The 19,737-nt window shown below is 40.2% G+C and overlaps 1 protein-coding gene, 1 long non-coding RNA gene and 2 pseudogenes across 3 annotated transcripts; all 4 read left to right on the forward strand.

Annotated features, from left to right (window-relative positions):
- The first annotated feature begins 4,089 nt into the window (after positions 1 to 4,089).
- Positions 4,090 to 5,690, forward strand: LOC147283507 (uncharacterized; annotated as a pseudogene).
- Positions 5,691 to 9,572: 3,882 nt separating this feature from the next.
- Positions 9,573 to 10,788, forward strand: LOC147283508 (uncharacterized). Its single transcript, XR_015122272.1, has 2 exons — positions 9,573 to 9,676; positions 10,585 to 10,788. It is a non-coding gene; the product is annotated as an uncharacterized LOC147283508 (long non-coding RNA).
- A 1,788-nt stretch (positions 10,789 to 12,576) lies between these two features.
- Positions 12,577 to 15,354, forward strand: LOC147283509 (uncharacterized). The gene is made up of 5 exons (XM_086243965.1): positions 12,577 to 13,332; positions 13,437 to 14,065; positions 14,155 to 14,439; positions 14,538 to 14,643; positions 14,737 to 15,354. Exons 1-5 carry the CDS (start codon positions 12,577 to 12,579, stop codon positions 15,352 to 15,354), a joined length of 2,394 nt encoding a protein of 797 aa, XP_086100091.1.
- An 869-nt stretch (positions 15,355 to 16,223) lies between these two features.
- Positions 16,224 to 18,713, forward strand: LOC147283510 (uncharacterized; annotated as a pseudogene). Its single transcript, XR_015122340.1, has 8 exons — positions 16,224 to 16,453; positions 16,538 to 16,753; positions 17,087 to 17,179; positions 17,270 to 17,380; positions 17,453 to 17,716; positions 17,821 to 17,874; positions 17,975 to 18,332; positions 18,507 to 18,713. The product of XR_015122340.1 is annotated as an uncharacterized LOC147283510 (transcript).
- The last annotated feature ends 1,024 nt before the right edge of the window (positions 18,714 to 19,737 follow it).

The raw sequence follows: 19,737 nt of genomic DNA on the forward strand, positions 1-19,737 counted from the left end.
ATTTAGATGGCTGGTTATTGAGAAATGTGTTTTGAGTTATCTTTTCCTTGAGTTCCATGAGTTTTATAACATTCTTAAAGCTTGGAAATGGTTTTAAAACTGGGGGATTTCAAAGAGTGACGTGAGGTTTTAGTGCTAAACGTGTTTTTTTGAAGGATTTTCTGAAACAGAAATTTTACTTATGTTTTCGTTTATTTAAACTGTCCACTCATTGAGAGTTATCTCACGTTTTCTTTATTTTGTTTATAACATTTTCCCCCCCCAGGTGTTATAGATTGCTGAGGTTGGGCCGTACCACGTCGAGGCAGGACTTTCAATTCTTCGGCGTCATTTCCCTTAAGTTGTGGAGATAACTTTTATTTTGCAATTGAAGTTTAGTTTTGCTCTGATTATCATGTGCCTTGGTGAATAAGAACTTTTTGGTTGTGGTAGAGGTGGTTGCTGATTTAGAAGTGCTTTTAACAGGTTTTGAAATTTCTGGGTTAGTACATTTTCAAGAGAGGTTTTGCCGAATTTTCGGTAAAATTTTCCTTGATTTTGGATTCCCGCAGGACCTCTCCGGGTTTTTAGGGTGGAATCCGGGGGCGGTCATGTCATGCACTCTTTGCCCGTTGACATAAGTTGAATCAACAACGAGATGTGCACGTTGTCAATGAGTTTACCTATAACAACATGGTAAGCATGTTGTTTACCATGTTGTTATAAGTTGGAAAGCCCTAAAATATATTAGACTAATAGTGCTCTGATACTTAGAAAAAATTGGAAAGCCCTAAAATATATTTTGGTTAAACGGGAATACATTTCGCTCTAGACCTCACGCCAAAATTTCAGATAGCCCCAAATTCAAACAAAACTCAAGATTGATTTCCCAAGAGTTCAGACAAAACCTTAACCTTCTCTCTTCTCAGTCCAAAAATTTAGACAAAACTCACGATTTCCCTCTTCTCTTTCTGTAATTTCTCCCCACGCCTGAATCCTCCTCTCGTAGTCCACAAAAAAATTCTTGGGGTACAAAGAGACAGAGGTCGGAGGCCGGCTCAGGCTGTTGTCAGAGATCACTGGCGTCTGCCCTCGCTGCAAGGAACAGATCAAGTGGAAACGCTGTTACGGTAAGTAGAAGACCCTGACGAAGCCGGCCGAGTGCCAACGTTGTACGAAATGACCCTGACGAAGCCAGCCAACTGCTAATTGGATTGATAATCATGATGGGTATGTCGGAGCTAAGCTTTCATTGGATTTTGATAAATTTGTTGTTCTTAATTATGTAGGTGGATTAATAAGGTTTTTATTGTTTTTGTTGTTGTTGTTGTTGTGGGTCATTGACTCATTGTTGCTTGTGTTGTATGACTTGGGTGATTAGTGGTTTAATGAATTTCAAGGATGAATTTAACGTTGCTTTGATTATTTCATGATCTGGGAACAGGGGTCTCTATTAGAATTTGTGAGAGGTGGGTTTTATTTGCATATGTGAATTCTAATTTGGCGTCTCAAAATGGGAATTAAAAATTTGGGCAATCTTCTGTCCTTATTAGCTCTTTGATTGATTTTTAAATAGAATTTGTGAATTTTTTTTTTCTTTGAGCGACATTTTTTGTTGATCAAAGGACAAATTTAGTTCTTTTAAGAAATTAAATGATTTATAGGAATTTGGTAATTGAAGGGTGACCCTTATATTTCAAAAGCAAAATCTATGTAATTTCTTTGTTATCATTGGCATCTGAGTTGATTCTTCTCTTTTCCATATTACTTGCACCTACTTCCTCCTTCTCACGTACCTAGTAACTTTTTTACTTTTAAAAGGTGCTTTTTTCTTTGTAATTAGTTACTTTATTGCCTTTTTCTCTGGGGATGCTGCGTCCTATTGGAGGAGAATTGAGTAGGTAGTACAATTAGAGTTGTAATGACCCGACCCAAGTTTCGTTCTTTTATATAAAATCAAGTTAAATTTCATTCGGTGGTGACCCAGTTGGGAAGTTTAATTTGAAAGAGACTTATACATTCTAATAAGAAAATGGGTAGTCAAACGGGAAATTAAGGAAGATAAAAACTTTTAGAAAATTTCAATAGACGGGGGTAATGAAGTAGTTCATAACGTACTTCCGAAGACGAAATTTAAATTTGGGCCACGGTTTGAGAATGTGGGGCGAAACATTTTAGGGGCAATTTTGTCCTTTTACACGAAAATTCTAGAAAATTTTTAGTATTAAAACAGGATTTCTCTAGAAACCCCCACAATGTTACTCAACACACCCTCTTATCTATTTCTCTCTCTCTCTCTCTCGGATTACCCGCGACCTCACTCTTCTCCTCCCTCCGTGACTCTCTCTGCAAACACCCAGCCAGCCACCACCACAACCATCAACGCCGGCCATTTCCTCGTCAACCAAGGCAGCCGCGCGACCCCCATCGCCGGAGCCGATCATCCACCCCGAGCCCCTAAGCTCTCTCTCTCTCTCTCTCTCGGCAACAATTCCCTGCGCACACTCAACTCCACACAAGTCTAGCCCTTCTGGCCACTTCCAGCCGACGTCGAGTAGTTGGCCACTCTTCCTAGCCGCCGGCGCCACCAGCCCAGCCACCCCCCCAACCCCGGTTGCAACAAACAGCCCAGAAACGAGCGAAAAGGGCAGTCGACAACTCTTTCAAATCCGACCAGATTTCTACCCCGTTTTCCACGAAATTTTGGGGGTTTTTCCTCTCTAGGCGACGCTCCCGAGACTAGACGTGATTCATCCGGAGGCCGACACTAGGCTCCAATATTGTGAGTGGACTTTCTTTTGCTTGCAAAGTTTATGGGTCTTGTGGTTTTTATATTACTTTTGAAGTTTTGAGTTAAATAATGAAATAATGAATTGAGTGAAGTCCGTTCTGCATTAATAAATATTTTAAATGGATTGAATTATATGCCATGTTGATCTAAGGGTTATTAAATAATTAAAACTAATTATTTAAGAGGCCGTCTAAGTACCCACCGATTATTAAGTAGGTCTTTGGGACCTATCACGGCACACACATAGGCTTGGGCCGTGTGCCGGGATGCCTCGCCCTTTGGGGGTAGTCTACGTGCACGTGCGACTCTTTGGCTTATTGTATGACGGCGATTCGACGGTACAAGGGCCACCCTGTGTCCACTTGTATGACGGAGATTCGACGGTACAAGGGACACTATAAGTCCATTCGCATGACGGCGTTGCGACGGTGCGGGTGGAAGGGCAATCTACGTGCATGTACGACACTTTGGCTTATTGTACGACGGCGATTCGACGGTACAAGGGCCACCCTGTGTCCACTTGTATGACGGCGTTGCGACGGTACAAGGGACACCAAAAACCCACTCGCATGACGGCGTTACGACGGTGCGGGTGGAAGGTTAAGTAGACGCTTCACTTGGTGCGACGGTCTTGTACGGTACCAATGTGGAGCCCGTCAAATGGGTACTTATATGGCCCACGATAATCCTAAAAACTTTATTAAATAAATATTCTAGTCATTCTTTTTATCAGTTCAAAGCATATTTTAAATGGGTGAAATCTATTGTGTTTGTGCAATTTAGATTATTAATAAAATGTTTTACCTTATTAACTTTGTTATCATTTGATTTGTTCATCCACTCACTGAGCCCTTCTCACCGTGAGTCATTTTTCTTTGTGTTTTAATGGTTTCCCCCAGGTGGAAGCGGCAGCCGGTCACAATTTTCTCGTCGTGGCGGGCTTTCTCTTCGTATTGTATAGTGTAGGATTTCATGTAAACCTTATCTTGTAGTTGGCTCTGATGTTTGGTTGTAACCTTATGAAATTTGTAAATTTTATGTTGGGTCGGAGACCCAAATTGGTTGTGGTAGGGAAGTTGAAAATTTAGAAGTGTGTTTTAACAGGTTATAAAATTTTGGGATTAGACCATTTTTAGGGGAGGTTTTGCCGAATTTTCGGTAGAATTTTCCATGATTTTGGATCCCGCAGGACCTCTTCGGGTTTCAGGGTGGAAATCCGGGGGCGGTCTTGTCAATTTGGTATCAGAGCCTAGGTTTCATATTGTTGAACCAGTGTCCCTTCTGTAAATTGATAAAATTTTGGTTTTTATATAGGTACTATGCCTCCTCGACGTCGCCATCCTCGGGGGAACCGCCATAGAGTAGCTCATGATGCAGATGAGGCTGCACCTGGATTAGAGCAGACCGTAGACCGTTTAGTTGAGGCGGTGACTAATGCCGTGCGCACTCGTGGCCCAGCTGAAGGAGATTATAGTATTGAACGAGCTCGTAAGCTTGGGGCCACTGACTTTAGAGGCACTACTGACCCCAGCGTTGCCAATGATTGGATCGTGAGGTTGGAGAGAATCTTTGACGTTATGAGATGCCCAGAGGATCAGAAGATGATTCTAGCTCCTTTTTTACTAGATGGCGATGCGTATCATTGGTGGGAGTCCGAAAAGGTGGGACTCGCTGCCGAGGAATGTACGTGGGATCAATTTAGGAGAGCTTTTTACGAGCAGTATTATCCTCGGGTCTACTGTGATGAAAAGAGAGCAGAATTTCAGAGGCTGAGGCAAGGAACTATGACGGTAGCAGAGTATGAGAGGAGGTTTACTGAGTTGTCTCGATTTTGTCCCCAACTTGTGGCTGATGAGAGAGACAAGTGCTCTCGCCTTGAGGATGGCTTACGGGAGGAGATTCGTACAGTGGTTGCTGCAGCCGTCCATACTAGCTACCCCAACTTGAGGGAGGCCGCTATGAAGGTGGAGAGGTCTCTCACAGAGCGGAACCGGGTGGTACGAGACGCCATCACCCTCAGAGTGCTGTGTCTGGCGGACCGAGTCAAGGACCAGCAAAAAGGGGAAGTTTCAGCTCTGGTTCATCCGGAAGTGGTGGATTCAGAGGTTACAGAGGTGGTTCTAGTGGCAGTAGAGGATCAGGGCAGAGTCGTAGCTCCAGCCATCAGTCTGTGGGCAGTTCAGCTCGGAGCACCGCACCGGTGAGTGGGTCGCAAGGAAGTCGACCCCAAGAACCTAGCCAACCACCATGTAACACTTGTGGAAGGCGCCATGATGGAGTTTGTTTGAGGAGAAGTAGTGGTTGCTTCCATTGTGGCCAGCAGGGACATTTCAGGAAAGATTGTCCACTATTGTATCATGGAGATAGTGGGACTTCGGGATCTACTTTTGGATCGAGACAGACTTCAGGGACTCAAAAACAGGGCCAAGGAGCAGTTCAGACTGGAGGTAGTGCGTCCGGTAGTGGGGCTCAGTCCAGTCATACTAGTAGAGCTGGAGGACAGCAAAGAGGCCAAAAAGGACGTCCCAGAGCTCAAGGCAGAGTGTTTGCTATGACCCAACAGGAAGCTCAAGCATCACCAGACGTCATAATGGGTACGTTACTTATTTATGGACAAAATGCTCGTGTTTTAATAGACCCTGGGGCCACACACTCAATTATATCACGTAGACTTATTTTTTGTGCTGATCGAATGCCTACACCACTAGATTATGAGTTAATCATAGCTACACCCGCTGGAACTTCACTTATGGCTCGTGAAGTCCTTAGAGATTGTCCGATAAGGATTGATAATCAGGACTTTAAGGCCGATTTAATTCCATTAGATATTTATGATGTGGATGTCATCTTGGGTATGGATTGGCTGGCTACCCATCATGCTTCCATCGATTGTTTCCATAAGAAAGTAACCTTTAATTGACCAGAACAAACCGAGGTAGTATTTTATGGGGAGCGTAGAGTTTTTCCATCTTGTATGATTTCGGCATTATCGGCTAGACGGTTGCTTCGTAAAGGTTGTACGGGGTACTTGGCTCACATAATTGATACCCGGGCTAGTGAGAAGAAACTAGAGGAGTTACCTGTAGTGCGAGATTTTCAGGACGTATTTCCCGAAGATCTTCCGGGTTTACCTCCGGAAAGAGAGATAGGTTTTACTATTGATTTAATTCCGGGAGCAGCACCTATATCTCAGGCACCTTATAGAATGGCCCCAGCTGAGTTGAAGGAGTTGAAAATTCAGTTACAGGAATTAGTGGAGAAAGGATTTATCCGACCAAGTGTTTCTCCTTGGGGTGCACCGGTCTTGTTCGTGAAGAAGAAAGATGGGACGATGAGATTGTGCATCGATTATAGACAACTTAATAAGGTTACGGTGCGAAATCGGTACCCTTTGCCTCGTATCGATGATTTATTTGATCAATTGCAGGGTGCAAAGGTGTTTTCCAAGATTGATTTGAGGTCAGGGTATCATCAGTTGAGGATTAAGGAAGCTGATATACCCAAGACTGCTTTTAGAACTCGATATGGGCATTATGAGTTCTTAGTGATGCCTTTTGGATTAACAAATGCTCCAGCGGTTTTTATGGATCTTATGAATCGAGTTTTTCACGCCTATTTGGATCGGTTTGTGGTGGTATTCATTGATGACATATCGGTGTATTCACGGAGCGACAAAGATCATGAGGAACATTTAAGAACAGTGTTGAAAATCTTGAGAGAGAATCAGCTATACGCTAAGTTCAGTAAATGCCAATTTTGGCTAGATAGAGTGGGATTTTTGGGGCATGTAATTTCAGCCGAAGGCATCATGGTAGATCCACAAAAGGTAGAGGCAGTAAAGAATTGGGAGCGGCCTACTAGTGTGCCAGAAGTGAGGAGTTTTCTGGGCTTAGCAGGATATTATCGCCGATTTGTGGAAGGCTTCTCCAAATTATCAGCACCACTTACTCGGCTAACCAGAAAAGGAGTCAAGTATGAATGGTCTAATGAATGTGAGAAAAGTTTCCAAGAACTAAAGGATAGATTAACTTCTGCCCCAGTGTTGAAATTACCCGATGGCGATAGTGGGTTCGTGATTTATAGTGATGCTTCAAGACAGGGTCTAGGTTGTGTGTTGATGCAGAATGATAAGGTGGTTGCTTATGCTTCTAGACAACTCAAGAAACATGAGTTGAATTACCCAACTCATGGTTTAGAACTTGCAGCTATAGTCTCTGCCTTGAAAATTTGGAGACATTACCTATATGGAGCGTCTTGTCAGATATTCACCGATCACAAGAGCCTCAAGTATCTATTTACTCAAAAGGAATTGAATTTGAGACAAAGGAGATGGTTGGAATTAATAAAGGACTATGATTGCACTATTGAATATCACCCTGGGAAGGCCAATGTGGTGGCAGATGCATTGAGTAGAAAAACATCCGGATCATTAGCATACTTAAGAACGGTGCACCTACCCTTGCTAGTCGAATTGAGGGCAACAGGAGCCAATTTAACGATAAGTGAAACAGGAGCATTGTTGGCTAGCTTCCGAGTTAGACCAACCTTAATCGATAAAGTTCGTGAAGCCCAACTACATGATTCCTTGTTGATGAAACTCAAAAATGAGGTTGAGAAAGGATTGAGAACAGATTTCTCGGTAAGGGACGACAGAGCCTTGGTAATGGGCACTAGATTGTGTGTTCCAACAAATGAAGCTCTTCGAAAAGAAATTTTGGAGGAAGCGCATAGTTCAGCCTATGCAATGCACCCAGGGAGCACCAAAATGTATCGCACTTTGCGAGAACATCATTGGTGGCCAGGCATGAAAAGAGATATAGCAGAATTTGTGGCAAGATGTTTAATTTGTCAACAAGTTAAAGCAGAGCGGCAGAAGCCTTCAGGACTTATGCAACCACTTCCTATTCCTGAATGGAAGTGGGAGCACATAACTATGGATTTCTTGTTCAAGCTCCCTCGAACCCAAAGTGGACATGATGGAATTTGGGTCGTGGTGGATAGACTCACAAAGTCAGCTCACTTTTTACCTGTCCGTGAGAAATATACTTTGGATAAGCTGGCGAAACTCTTCGTGGATGAAATAGTAAGCTTGCATGGTGCACCAGTATCCATCGTGTCAGATAGAGATTCGAGATTTACTTCTAGATTCTGGGAAAGCCTACAACGGGCAATGGGTACTAAGTTAAAGTTTAGCACTGCATTCCATCCACAAACTGATGGGCAGTCAGAAAGGACTATACAGACTCTAGAAGATATGTTGAGGACTTGTGCTCTACAATTCAAAGGCAACTGGGATACTCATTTACCATTAATGGAGTTTGACTATAATAATAGTTACCATTCAAGTATTGGTATGGCTCCTTATGAAGCGTTATATGGTCGACAATGTAGAACACCAATTTGTTGGAATGAGGTTGGTGAAAGGAAGTTAGTGGGGCCCGAGTACATTCAAATGACCACCGACAAGATTCAAATTATAAAGAACAGACTGAAGCCTGCACAAGATCGGCAAAAGAGCTATGCAGACAATCGTAGAAAAGACTTAGAGTTTGAAGTCGGAGATAAAGTCTTTTTGAAATTATCGCCATGGAAAGGAGTGGTACGTTTTGGGAAGCGTGGAAAGTTAAGTCCTCGATTTATTGGACCATATGAGATCACTGAACGAATTGGTCAAGTCGCTTATAGATTGGCGCTACCTATGGAGTTATCGCGGATTCATGATGTGTTCCATGTATCGATGTTGCGTAAATATAGACCCGACCCTTCCCACATATTGGAAAATCAACCTGTTGAATTACGAGAAGATTTATCTTACGAGGAGCAACCTGTGGAGATTCTGGATCGCAGAGACCAAGTACTTCGCACAAAAACTATTCCTTTGGTCAAAGTCTTATGGAGGAATCACACGGTTGAAGAGGCGACATGGGAACCCGAGGATCAGATGAGGGCTCAGTATCCACATTTGTTTTCTTAACAGGTAAATTTCGAGGACGAAATTTTTCTAACGGGGGAAGATTGTAATGACCCGACCCAAGTTTCGTTCTTTTATATAAAATCAAGTTAAATTTCATTCGGTGGTGACCCAGTTGGGAAGTTTAATTTGAAAGAGACTTATACATTCTAATAAGAAAATGGGTAGTCAAACGGGAAATTAAGGAAGATAAAAACTTTTAGAAAATTTCAATAGACGGGGGTAATGAAGTAGTTCATAACGTACTTCCGAAGACGAAATTTAAATTTGGGCCACGGTTTGAGAATGTGGGGCGAAACATTTTAGGGGCAATTTTGTCCTTTTACACGAAAATTCTAGAAAATTTTTAGTATTAAAACAGGATTTCTCTAGAAACCCCAACAATGTTACTCAACACACCCCCTATCTATTTCTCTCTCTCTCTCTCTCTCTCTCTCTCTCTCTCTCTCTCTCTCTCTCGGATTACCCGCGACCTCACTCTTCTCCTCCCTCCGTGACTCTCTCTGCAAACACCCAGCCAGCCACCACCACAACCATCAACGCCGACCATTTCCTCGTCAACCAAGGCAGCCGCGCGACCCCCATCGCCGGAGCCGATCGTCCACCCCGAGCCCCTAAGCTCTCTCTCTCTCTCTGGGCAACAATTCCCTGCGCACACTCAGCTCCACACAAGTCTAGCCCTTCCGGCCACTTCCAGCCGACGTCGAGTAGTTGGCCACTCTTCCTAGCCGCCGGCGCCACCAGCCCAGCCACCCCCCCAACCCCGGTTGCAACAAACAGCCCAGAAACGAGCGAAAAGGGCAGTCGACAACTCTTTCAAATCCGGCCAGATTTCTACCCCGTTTTCCATGAAATTTTGGGGGTTTTTCCTCTCTAGGCGACGCTCCCGAGACTAGAGGTGATTCATCCGGAGGCCGACACTAGGCTCCAATATTGTGAGTGGACTTTCTTTTGCTTGCAAAGTTTATGGGTCTTGTGGTTTTTATATTACTTTTGAAGTTTTGAGTTAAATAATGAAATAATGAATTGAGTGAAGTCCGTTCTGCATTAATAAATATTTTAAATGGATTGAATTATATGCCATGTTGATCTAAGGGTTATTAAATAATTAAAACTAATTATTTAAGAGGCCGTCTAAGTACCCACCGATTATTAAGTAGGTCTTTGGGACCCATCACGGCACACACATAGGCTTGGGCCGTGTGCCGGGATGCCTCGCCCTTTGGGGGTAGTCTACGTGCACGTGCGACTCTTTGGCTTATTGTATGACGGCGATTCGACGGTACAAGGGCCACCCTGTGTCCACTTGTATGACGGCGATTCGACGGTACAAGGGACACCATAAGTCCATTCGCATGACGGCGTTGCGACGGTGCGGGTGGAAGGGCAATCTACGTGCATGTACGACACTTTGGCTTATTGTACGACGGCGATTCGACGGTACAAGGGCCACCCTGTGTCCACTTGTAGGACGGCGTTGCGACGGTACAAGGGACACCATAAACCCACTCGCATGACGGCGTTACGACGGTGCGGGTGGAAGGTTAAGTAGACGCTTCACTTGGTGCGACGGTCTTGTACGGTACCAATGTGGAGCCCGTCAAATGGGTACTTATATGGCCCACGATAATCCTAAAAACTTTATTAAATAAATATTCTAGTCATTCTTTTTATCAGTTCAAAGCATATTTTAAATGGGTGAAATCTATTGTGTTTGTGCAATTTAGATTATTAATAAAATGTTTTACCTTATTAACTTTGTTATCATTTGATTTGTTCATCCACTCACTGAGCCCTTCTCACCGTGAGTCATTTTTCTTTGTGTTTTAATGGTTTCCCCCAGGTGGAAGCGGCAGCCGGTCACAATTTTCTCGTCGAGGCGGGCTTTCTCTTCGTATTGTATAGTGTAGGATTTCATGTAAACCTTATCTTGTAGTTGGCTCTGATGTTTGGTTGTAACCTTATGAAATTTGTAAATTTTATGTTGGGTCGGAGACCCAAATTGGTTGTGGTAGGGAAGTTGAAAATTTAGAAGTGTGTTTTAACAGGTTATAAAATTTTGGGATTAGACCATTTTTAGGGGAGGTTCTGCCGAATTTTCGGTAGAATTTTCCTTGATTTTGGATCCCGCAGGACCTCTTCGGGTTTCAGGGTGGAAATCCGGGGGCGGTCTTGTCAAGAGTAATGAGTTGTGGTGGGTTGGTGCTAAACTTCTGAGTTTTTTATTCAAGTACAAAAGGTATTAATAAAGTAGTGAATTTTATTAGTTTGGTGTCAACTTTTGATTTCTATGTTAGGGGCCAAAAATGTTAGTTTTAGGCATCCTGGTTTGCTTGTGATCAAGCTTCTGATGTAAAGGACAGTGACACATGTATGGTTTTCTCTTTAAATTGATACTGGTGCAATCGTTTTGGTAAATTGGTTTTTAATCTAATTTGATAAGCTGTAATAGTTGTTGTAAAAGTAGTGCATGGTATACATGTATGTGAACCCAGTAAACTTTATTCCAATTCATGTTTGAGAATTTTAGCATGATTAGTTGTTTGATATAGTTTTAAAAGTTGAGCGTTATGTACAGTAAGTCATAATAATGCCTTTTTCAACACTGAAAATAGAAAGAGACGTTGGTGAAGTTAATCTAACATCTAGAATGTGCAGCATTCAGTTCATATTTGCTCAAAACTTCCTATTGAAATCATTTTTAAGCTTAAGAAATCACTACCACCTCCACTTCCCTCATGGTGTTCCTCTCTGATTAGATTTATTTGTTATTTTCTTCAGTGCATTGTGCTCTTCTCCACTTTTTAGTTAGATTGTGCAGGGAGTGTTTTTTGTTGTTGTGTGCAAAAGTTTTTCTTGCCTGGTATACATGTATGTCAACTTAGTAAACTTCATTCCAATTAATGTTTGAGAATTTTAGCAGTGTTTGTTGATTAGTTGTTCGATATAGTATTAGAATATTGATCTTGCAATTTTTTTTTTTTTTCAAGTACCTATATCATCAACAAACTAGGAGGCTTGGTACACTTGGTCTCCCAGTATGGAGAGTCTTAAGGAGGCATTACGTAATTTTGTTAATGAAACTCGAGCAAAAGCAGGAGATTCAGATATGATAGTGTGTCCTTGTTTGGTATGTAGAAACTTACAACACCACCACTTTGATATAGTGTACGAACACTTGATCATGAAAGGGTTTGACCCTAATTACAAGATGTGGGTCTTTCATGGTGAAAGACCAAGTAAACCTAACGAGCATTATGATGTGGAGATGCCTGAGGCATATAGGATGTACAAGGATTTTTTTTTTCAACAAGATGAAGTTGTAGAGGAGCCTAGGGAAAGTAGAGAGGCTGAAATTGAAAACATGGTTAAAGAGGCTGAAACGCCGCTGTTCCTTGGTTGTACAAAGTACACAAAGCTGTCGACAATTATTTCTATGTTCAAGTTGAAAGCTTCATTTGGCTTAACTGATAGTGTATTCACTGCCATGCTTCAAATGTTTCGTGATATGCTATCAGATGATAATGTGCTGCCAGATTCCTTTTATTTGACAAAGAAATTTTTCAAGACATTTGAACTTGGATATGAGAGGATACATGCATGTGTCAATGACTGTTGTCTATTTAGGCATGAGCTTGAGCATGTAGAGATGTGTCCTAAATGTGGTGCTTCAAGATGAAAAGTTAATGAACGCACTACTAAAATTGAAAAAGGGGTCCCAGCAAAATTATTGCGATACTTTCCATTAATAGCAAGGTTGAAAAGGATGTTTGCAATGAGTGAGACAGCAGAACAATTAAGGTGGCATGCAAATAATAAAAGTCACGATGGTAAGATGAGACATCCTGTTGATTTGGTGACATGGGATGTGATAAACAGAAAGTGGCCATCTTTCGGATCAGATCCTCGAAACATCAGATTTGGCCTTGCTATTGATGGTTTTAATCCTTTTCATGATCTCAAGTGTCCATATAGTTGTTGGCCGGTGATTTTGACTACATACAACTTGCCTCCATGGTTATGCATGTCTAAGGAAAACTTAATGTTGACTTTACTGATCCCAGGTTCAAAGCAACCAGGTAATGACATAGATGTGTATTTGGCGCGACTTATAGACGATTTAAAAGTGCTATGGACCAATGGAGTGGAGATGTATGATGCATTTAGTAAGGAGACTTTTCACTTAAGGTCTATCTTGATGTGGACAATCAATGACTTTCCTGCTTATGGAAACTTATCTGGATGGCCCACCAAAGGAAAAGTTGCATGTCCCGTTTGTCGTGAAGACACATTTTCAAATTGGTTGACCTATAGCCGTAAGTTTACGTATATGGGTCATAGACGATTTCTTGCTCCAAGTCATCCCCTTCGAACGAGACGAAGTTGGTTTAATGGGCATCATGAAAATGGGAGGAGGCCTAAGATTTCTACAAGTGAGGAAATTTATGTTGAAATTGATGGAATTGTGAATAACTTTGGGAAAAAGGATAAGAAAACAATAGGAAAGAGGAAGAAGAAGAATGACACAAATCTGCCATCTGAAACCAAGTGGAAGAAAAAGTCAATTTTTTTTGAGTTACCATATTGGAAGGTAATGATATTAGTCATTTTCTTTTAAAGTTTGACATACATGTTTTTTTTTTTAGAATAGCTTATCATGATTATAACACAGACCATGGTTGCTGTAATTTGCAGAGTCTTCTTGTCCGCCACAATTTAGATGTCATGCACATTGAAAAAAACATTTGTGAGAGCATTATTGGAACACTTTTGATGTTGAAGGGGAAAACTAAAGATGGAGTAAATTCTCGTAAGGACTTGGAAGAAATGCAAATTAGAAGCGATTTACACCCTGAAAAAAGAGGGAATAAATTTTATCTTCCAGCAGCACCTCACACTTTGTCCAAGACAGAAAAGCAACTTTTTTGCAGTAGGCTTGCAAATTTAAAATTGCCTAATGGTTATGGGTCAAATCTTGGAAACTGTATATCCTTGGTGGACTGCAAGGTATTTGGGCTGAAGTCTCATGATTGTCACCTTCTAATGCAACAACTGTTATCAGTGGCATTGAGAGGTCTTCTTCCCAAAGGGCCTAGAACTGCCATTTTCAGATTGTGTGCATTTTTTAATGAGTTGTGTCAGAAAGTTGTAGATAGAAACAAACTGGAAAAGTTGGAGGAAGATATTGTGGACACTATGTGCATGCTAGAAAGGTTTTTTCCTCCTTCATTCTTTGATATTATGGTCCATTTGACAATTCACTTAGGACGAGAAGCTCGATTATGTGGACCAGTACAATACCGTTGGATGTATCCATTTGAGAGGTAATTTTTTATTTTATTTTTATTACTTGTAAGTATAACTTGTTCTAAGTAATGTAAAATCTTAAATAGAGATTTTATCGTTATTTTAGGTATATGAAAGTATTGAAAGGTTATGTTATGAATCGTGCACGGCCTGAAGGGTGTATTGCTGAACGATACCTTGCTGAAGAGTGCGCATTGTTATGTAGCAAGTACATAACAAAAGATGATGATATAGGCTCTAGGCATGGACGCAATGAAGAGTTTGAGAATGGTTTATTGCTGGAAGGGCACCCTTTATCTACAAAGAAGCGAATCATTCTTACTCCAGAAATGTCAGAAGCTGCCCATCGCTATGTGTTGTGTAATACACAAGAAGTTGAGCCTTATGTACAGTAAGTCATTCTTGCTCTAGAAATGCCTTTTTCTACATTAAAAATATAAATTAAGAGACATTGGTGAAATTAATCTAACATCTAGCTTTTTGTACTAGAATGCACAAGGATGAGCTTAAGACTTTAGATAGACGTCTCGAAAGGAATGATGCATTGTTAGAGAAGAAACACATGGAGTCATTCACTTCATGGTTTGCAAATAAGGTTGCCATGCATATATTTGACATTACACAATTAGATTTCACTTTTATCTTATTTGCCACTGTTATTTCTAACTTATGCTCATACCTTAAACAGATTAAGGCTGAGATGGTGGTCCAAAATGTGTCAAAGATTATAAGGTGGCTTTCACGTCGCCCATTGCAGCAGGCCCTTTCATATTCTGGGTTGCTTATAAATAGTATTCGATTTCGCACTCAAGATAAAGAGAAATCTCGACAAATGAGTGGAGTTACCATTGAAGCGGCAACGGTTTGTAGAGCTAGTGCAAGGGACAATGCAATGGTTAATGAGAAAGTCAATTACTATGGGGTTTTGAGAGATGTCATAGTTTTGTCCTATAATTCATTTCATATTGCACTATTCAAATGCGATTGGGCAAATATTGTGAATGGTGTGAAAGTTGAGGATGGGTTCACATTAGTCAACCTCCATCAAGGACAAAGTCAGTTTCAAAAGGATCCTTTTATTCTAGCATCACAAGCTAACCAAATTTTTTATTCTAGGGTGGATGATACTTCAAATTGGTATGTTATGATGCACCCACCAGCAAGAGGGTTTAAAGAGTTTGATAGCTGTGATGAGATTGAATGTGTACCATCTACACCATTTGATGTATCAAGACTTAGTTACAATGGAGATGAGGAAGAAGAATATGCACGGATGGGTGTGGATGGGGTGCTATGTGATGCATAATGTATTTCATTGGTGTCCTAATTTTGATGTGCGACATACATGTTTTTTTTTTTTAGTAAAACTTATTCCAAGTGTGATGGCTAGCTTGTGCTATTTATTAAGTGAACTCTAGAAATGTATCTTCATCTTTATATTAATGGTTTATAATTGGGTAAATATTGAAGCCTATTGTTGTGGAATAGTTTGTGGTTGCTTTTGTATTAATGTTTAGAATTATTATTATTTTTTTAGTTGTAACTTCTTAGTTATGAAAGAGTTTAATTTATAAAATAATCTCAGGTACTTTGCTAAATTATACAATCTCCTTTCTTTTTCCAGGTTTGTTGGTAGCATTTTTCTGAGGAATAGCTAGCTTCACTGTTGAATCAAGCAAAGGTCACAAAATGGATACTGTTGAGGTAAGGCTTTAACATACGTATTTGGTTTTGAATAGATGCACAAAAGTTACTTTTTTTTTTTCTTTCTTGGGCTTGTTTATCATGATCAAGTGTTTAATAAGTTGTTTCTCACAAGCTCCCTTAATTACTTGGTTGTTCAGACCTCTAAGAGACCCGAAAAGAGAGGGTCACAGCAACGTCGAGCTCTTTTTGTTGCTGAAACCCATAATGGAAATGAGGGAATTAGAATTGTCAATGAGAAGACCACTAATGGAGTGAAAAGGACCAAGGACCAAGACCCTAAAGGAAAGTCTGCAAAACAACAAAAGAAGACTGCTAATCCAGCCAATGAGCCCATGATGCAGTCTATTGATCCAGCCAATGAGAGACCCATGCTGCCATCTATTCATCCAGCCAATGAGGTAGCCACTACTCCACCTAATGAACTAGCCAATAATGAGAGACCCCCTGAAAATGCAGATCATACAGAACCAAAAAAGACACGAGGTCCAACTACAATGGGAGTTCTGCCAAAAGGTGAAATTGAAAAGCTTCCGGTGGCTTTCAATGTCAAAGGGCAACCTTATGGGAAAAACTCACAAAAACTAGTTTCCTTCCTTGGTGTCATAGCACGCCAACATGTGCCTATCGTGATAACTTGGAAGGACCTTGAGAAGGAAGAATGGAGTAAGTTGAAGGGTGATTTATGGTCTTTAATTCAGGTGAGACACACATTCAGTTGATTATTATGTTTTCATCAAAGTCTATTAAAAAAAATTAATATCTAATAATTCTTTGTACTGTAGCAATACTTTATTGTGAATGAGGTTCATCAACCCATTGTTTTCCAAATGATGGCAAAGTATTGGAGGCAATATAGATGTAAAGTAACAAGCCAGATTTTTCGAGCAAGTGAAATGCCAAATAAGAAACGTGCTATGGGCCTTTTGAAACCACCAAATGTGACATCAAACGCAGCATGGGACCAATTTTTCATCGAGAGACTTGGACCTCAATTTCGAGTAAGTTTTTTTATTTTAGTTTTTGAAGTAGCCTTGAACTGATTTTTATGGTAAATTTTCGCACAAATTTCCTATACTGAACAGCTGGCACTAAAACCATCATATCTCCCTCTATAAAATTCGGAATCACAATCCGTCAAATTCTCCAAAAATTTGACTTCCAAAGCTTTCCAACGATATAAGGCTCATTAGCTAATTCCTTCTGAGGAGGTGCAGTTTAATCCTCAAAGTTGACTGTTCTACAATGACAGTTTCTGAGAGAGAGTTGTGATGAAAATTTAGAACTGAATTATGTACTATTTTTGGTTAACATTTGAAAATATATTTGTATAGGCTGACAGGGAAAAGTACCAAGCAATGGCTAAGAAGCAAAAAATCAAACATACAATGAGTCAAAGGGGCTATGCTCGCTTGGAGCAGGAAATGGTAACAAATTGAATTGATTGTGCTGTTTGTATTTATAACTTGAACTGCTTGCTAAGTTAATATAGCTGAATATGTTATATACTCATGTAGAAACTGAACCATCCTAATCCTGAACAAATAACAAGGGTTGATTTATGGCTTAAAGCATATTAGAAAAAGGATGGAACCCCTGTCAATGAGGTACTAGCTGGTGACTTAATGGTAAGCCTCACAAAAGCTCTCACTTGTGTAATACTGATGCTATTTTGTTGAGATAATATTCAACTTTTATAGGAAAAAATAAAGAAGGTTAGTGAGTCAAAAGAGAATCCACCAAGCAAAGATCTTGTACAAGATGATGCTCTTGCAAGAGTTTTGGGACCTGAAACTCGTGGGAGAGTTCGTGCCCTTGGTTTTGGTGTGACTCCCTCCAAAGTAAATGCAGCAGTTCATGGTAATGTAAAAGTTAAGGAGCTTGAAGCTATAGTAAAAACTCAAGGCGAAAAGTTGGACAGTTTTGAAGCTAAGCTAGAAGCAATTTTAAAATTGAGTCAAGAGGTACTTAATTTCGTGTAATAATCCATGTACTAAGTCAGTTTCAGTCTTTTAATGTTCGAATACTTACAAATTCTATGTCAATCTTACTTGTATCTTTTTTGCAGCACCAAACCAAAAATGTGGAGGATATGATAAGCTCACATGCATGTACTCCTGTTGTAAGTAGACTTTCATTACAAATATAGTTTTGTACATTTTTCTTTAAGATCAAATATAAACACATCAGTCTTGATATCAATTTCATTATGCTATTTGTAGTCACAACAAGGAAGCCGTCAGATGCAAGACAAAAGCAACAATCTGGAAAATGCAAAGTGTCAGCTCTTGCATTGGTACAATTTTGATTCAGAGGAAGTTGTGGCTGAAGGACGCATTTCATCAACAGACCCAAGGACAAACGTACATCACATACCCCTTGGGCGTGATTGTTGGAAGGTATAGGTTGATGACGTGCTCAATGAACAGCTGTCTTTGTATAGGGTCACAGATGAATTCAAACTGCTTGGTGAAGCTATAGGCAGTATAGTTGCATGGCCCAAAAGCTCTATCAAATTGCTGTAGAAAAGCTATTCAGCCTCAATTGTTCGTAAAGGGAAGAGATATGACTTTCTTTCAGGTATTTTTTCAGCCTCAATTGATATTTACTATGCCATAATTTCAACCTCAGTTGGTATTTTTTTAGCCTCAGCTGAGATGCAATTTTCTTTTGTTTTTTCTTGTATTTAGTGCAATCATACATGTCACTCCCCCTCTCACTCTCTCTTATTTTCTCATCTTTGTATGTTTGTAGTGGTGACCCCAAGATGGACTCGCTGCTATCCTATCTCAATTTCAATATATTCAAGGCAGGGTGGTTTTTGCATCAGCTTGTGTTGTGAACTTGTGATGGTGCTGTTAGGTTATTCTATCTCAATTTCAATATATTTAAGGCAGGATGGTTTTTGCATCAGCATGTTTTGTGAACTTGTGATGGTGCTGTTGGTGTTAGTATAGTGAAGAACAGACTTAGCAAATAGGCCACACACCAAATTTTGTAATGCAAGGTGTCCACGTCAATATTTTCTAATTTCATTTCATATGAAGAATTGATGGATGTTTAATTCTCTTAACTAAATTTATATATATATATATTTTAGTTATCTTTTCATTGGGAAATAACTTTTGATTGGTGAATTAATGAGATATATTTTCTTTTGGTATATAAGATTCATTGTGGATATAAATTTTGGTTGTAGCATAGCTGCATAGGTCATGTTTGTTAATTGTTTTGTTTTTTTTAATTTGTATAACAACGTGCGTGGCATGTTGTCAAAGGATTCACTACAACGCACATATGCACGCTGTCAAATCTCTTTTAATAGATCTACAACGCTATTCCTAACATGAGAAAGTGTTTCCCCTTGTGTTTCTTGCCAACCTGGCACATCTTTTGTGCAATTTGGTTGAAATTGGTAAAAGTATGCACCAAAATGATATTTTCGTGCATTCATAATACTACATGTGGTCCAATAGGTCTAGAATGCTATTCCTAACATGAGAAAGTGCATCCCCATGTCTTTCTTGCCAACTGGGCACATTTTTGGTGCAATTTGGACGAAATTGGAACAAGCATGCACCGAAATAACGTTTTTGTGCATTTTTAGCACAAAATGTGGTTCAATAGGTCTAGAACGCCGATCCTAATATGAGAAAGTGTTTTCCCATGTCATTCTTGCCAACCGGGAACGTCTTGGAGCAATTTGGACAAAAATAGACCAAGTATGCACTGAAATGTTGTTTTCTTGCATTTTTAACACCAAATGTGATTCAATAGGTCGATAACGCTATTCCTAACTTGAGAAAGTGCTTCCCCATCTCTTTCTTGACAACCGGGCACATTTTTGGTGCAATTTGGACGAAATTTGTAGAAGTATGCACCGAAAGGACGTTTTCGTGCATTCTCAACAACAAATGTGGTTCAATTGGTCTAGAACGCTAATCCTAACATGAGAAAGAGTTTCCTCATGTCTTTCTTGCCAACT

The sequence above is a fragment of the Dryas octopetala genome, chromosome 5, assembly GCF_963921425.1.
Source record: "Dryas octopetala chromosome 5, drDryOcto1.1, whole genome shotgun sequence".
Lineage (NCBI taxonomy): Eukaryota > Viridiplantae > Streptophyta > Magnoliopsida > Rosales > Rosaceae > Dryas > Dryas octopetala.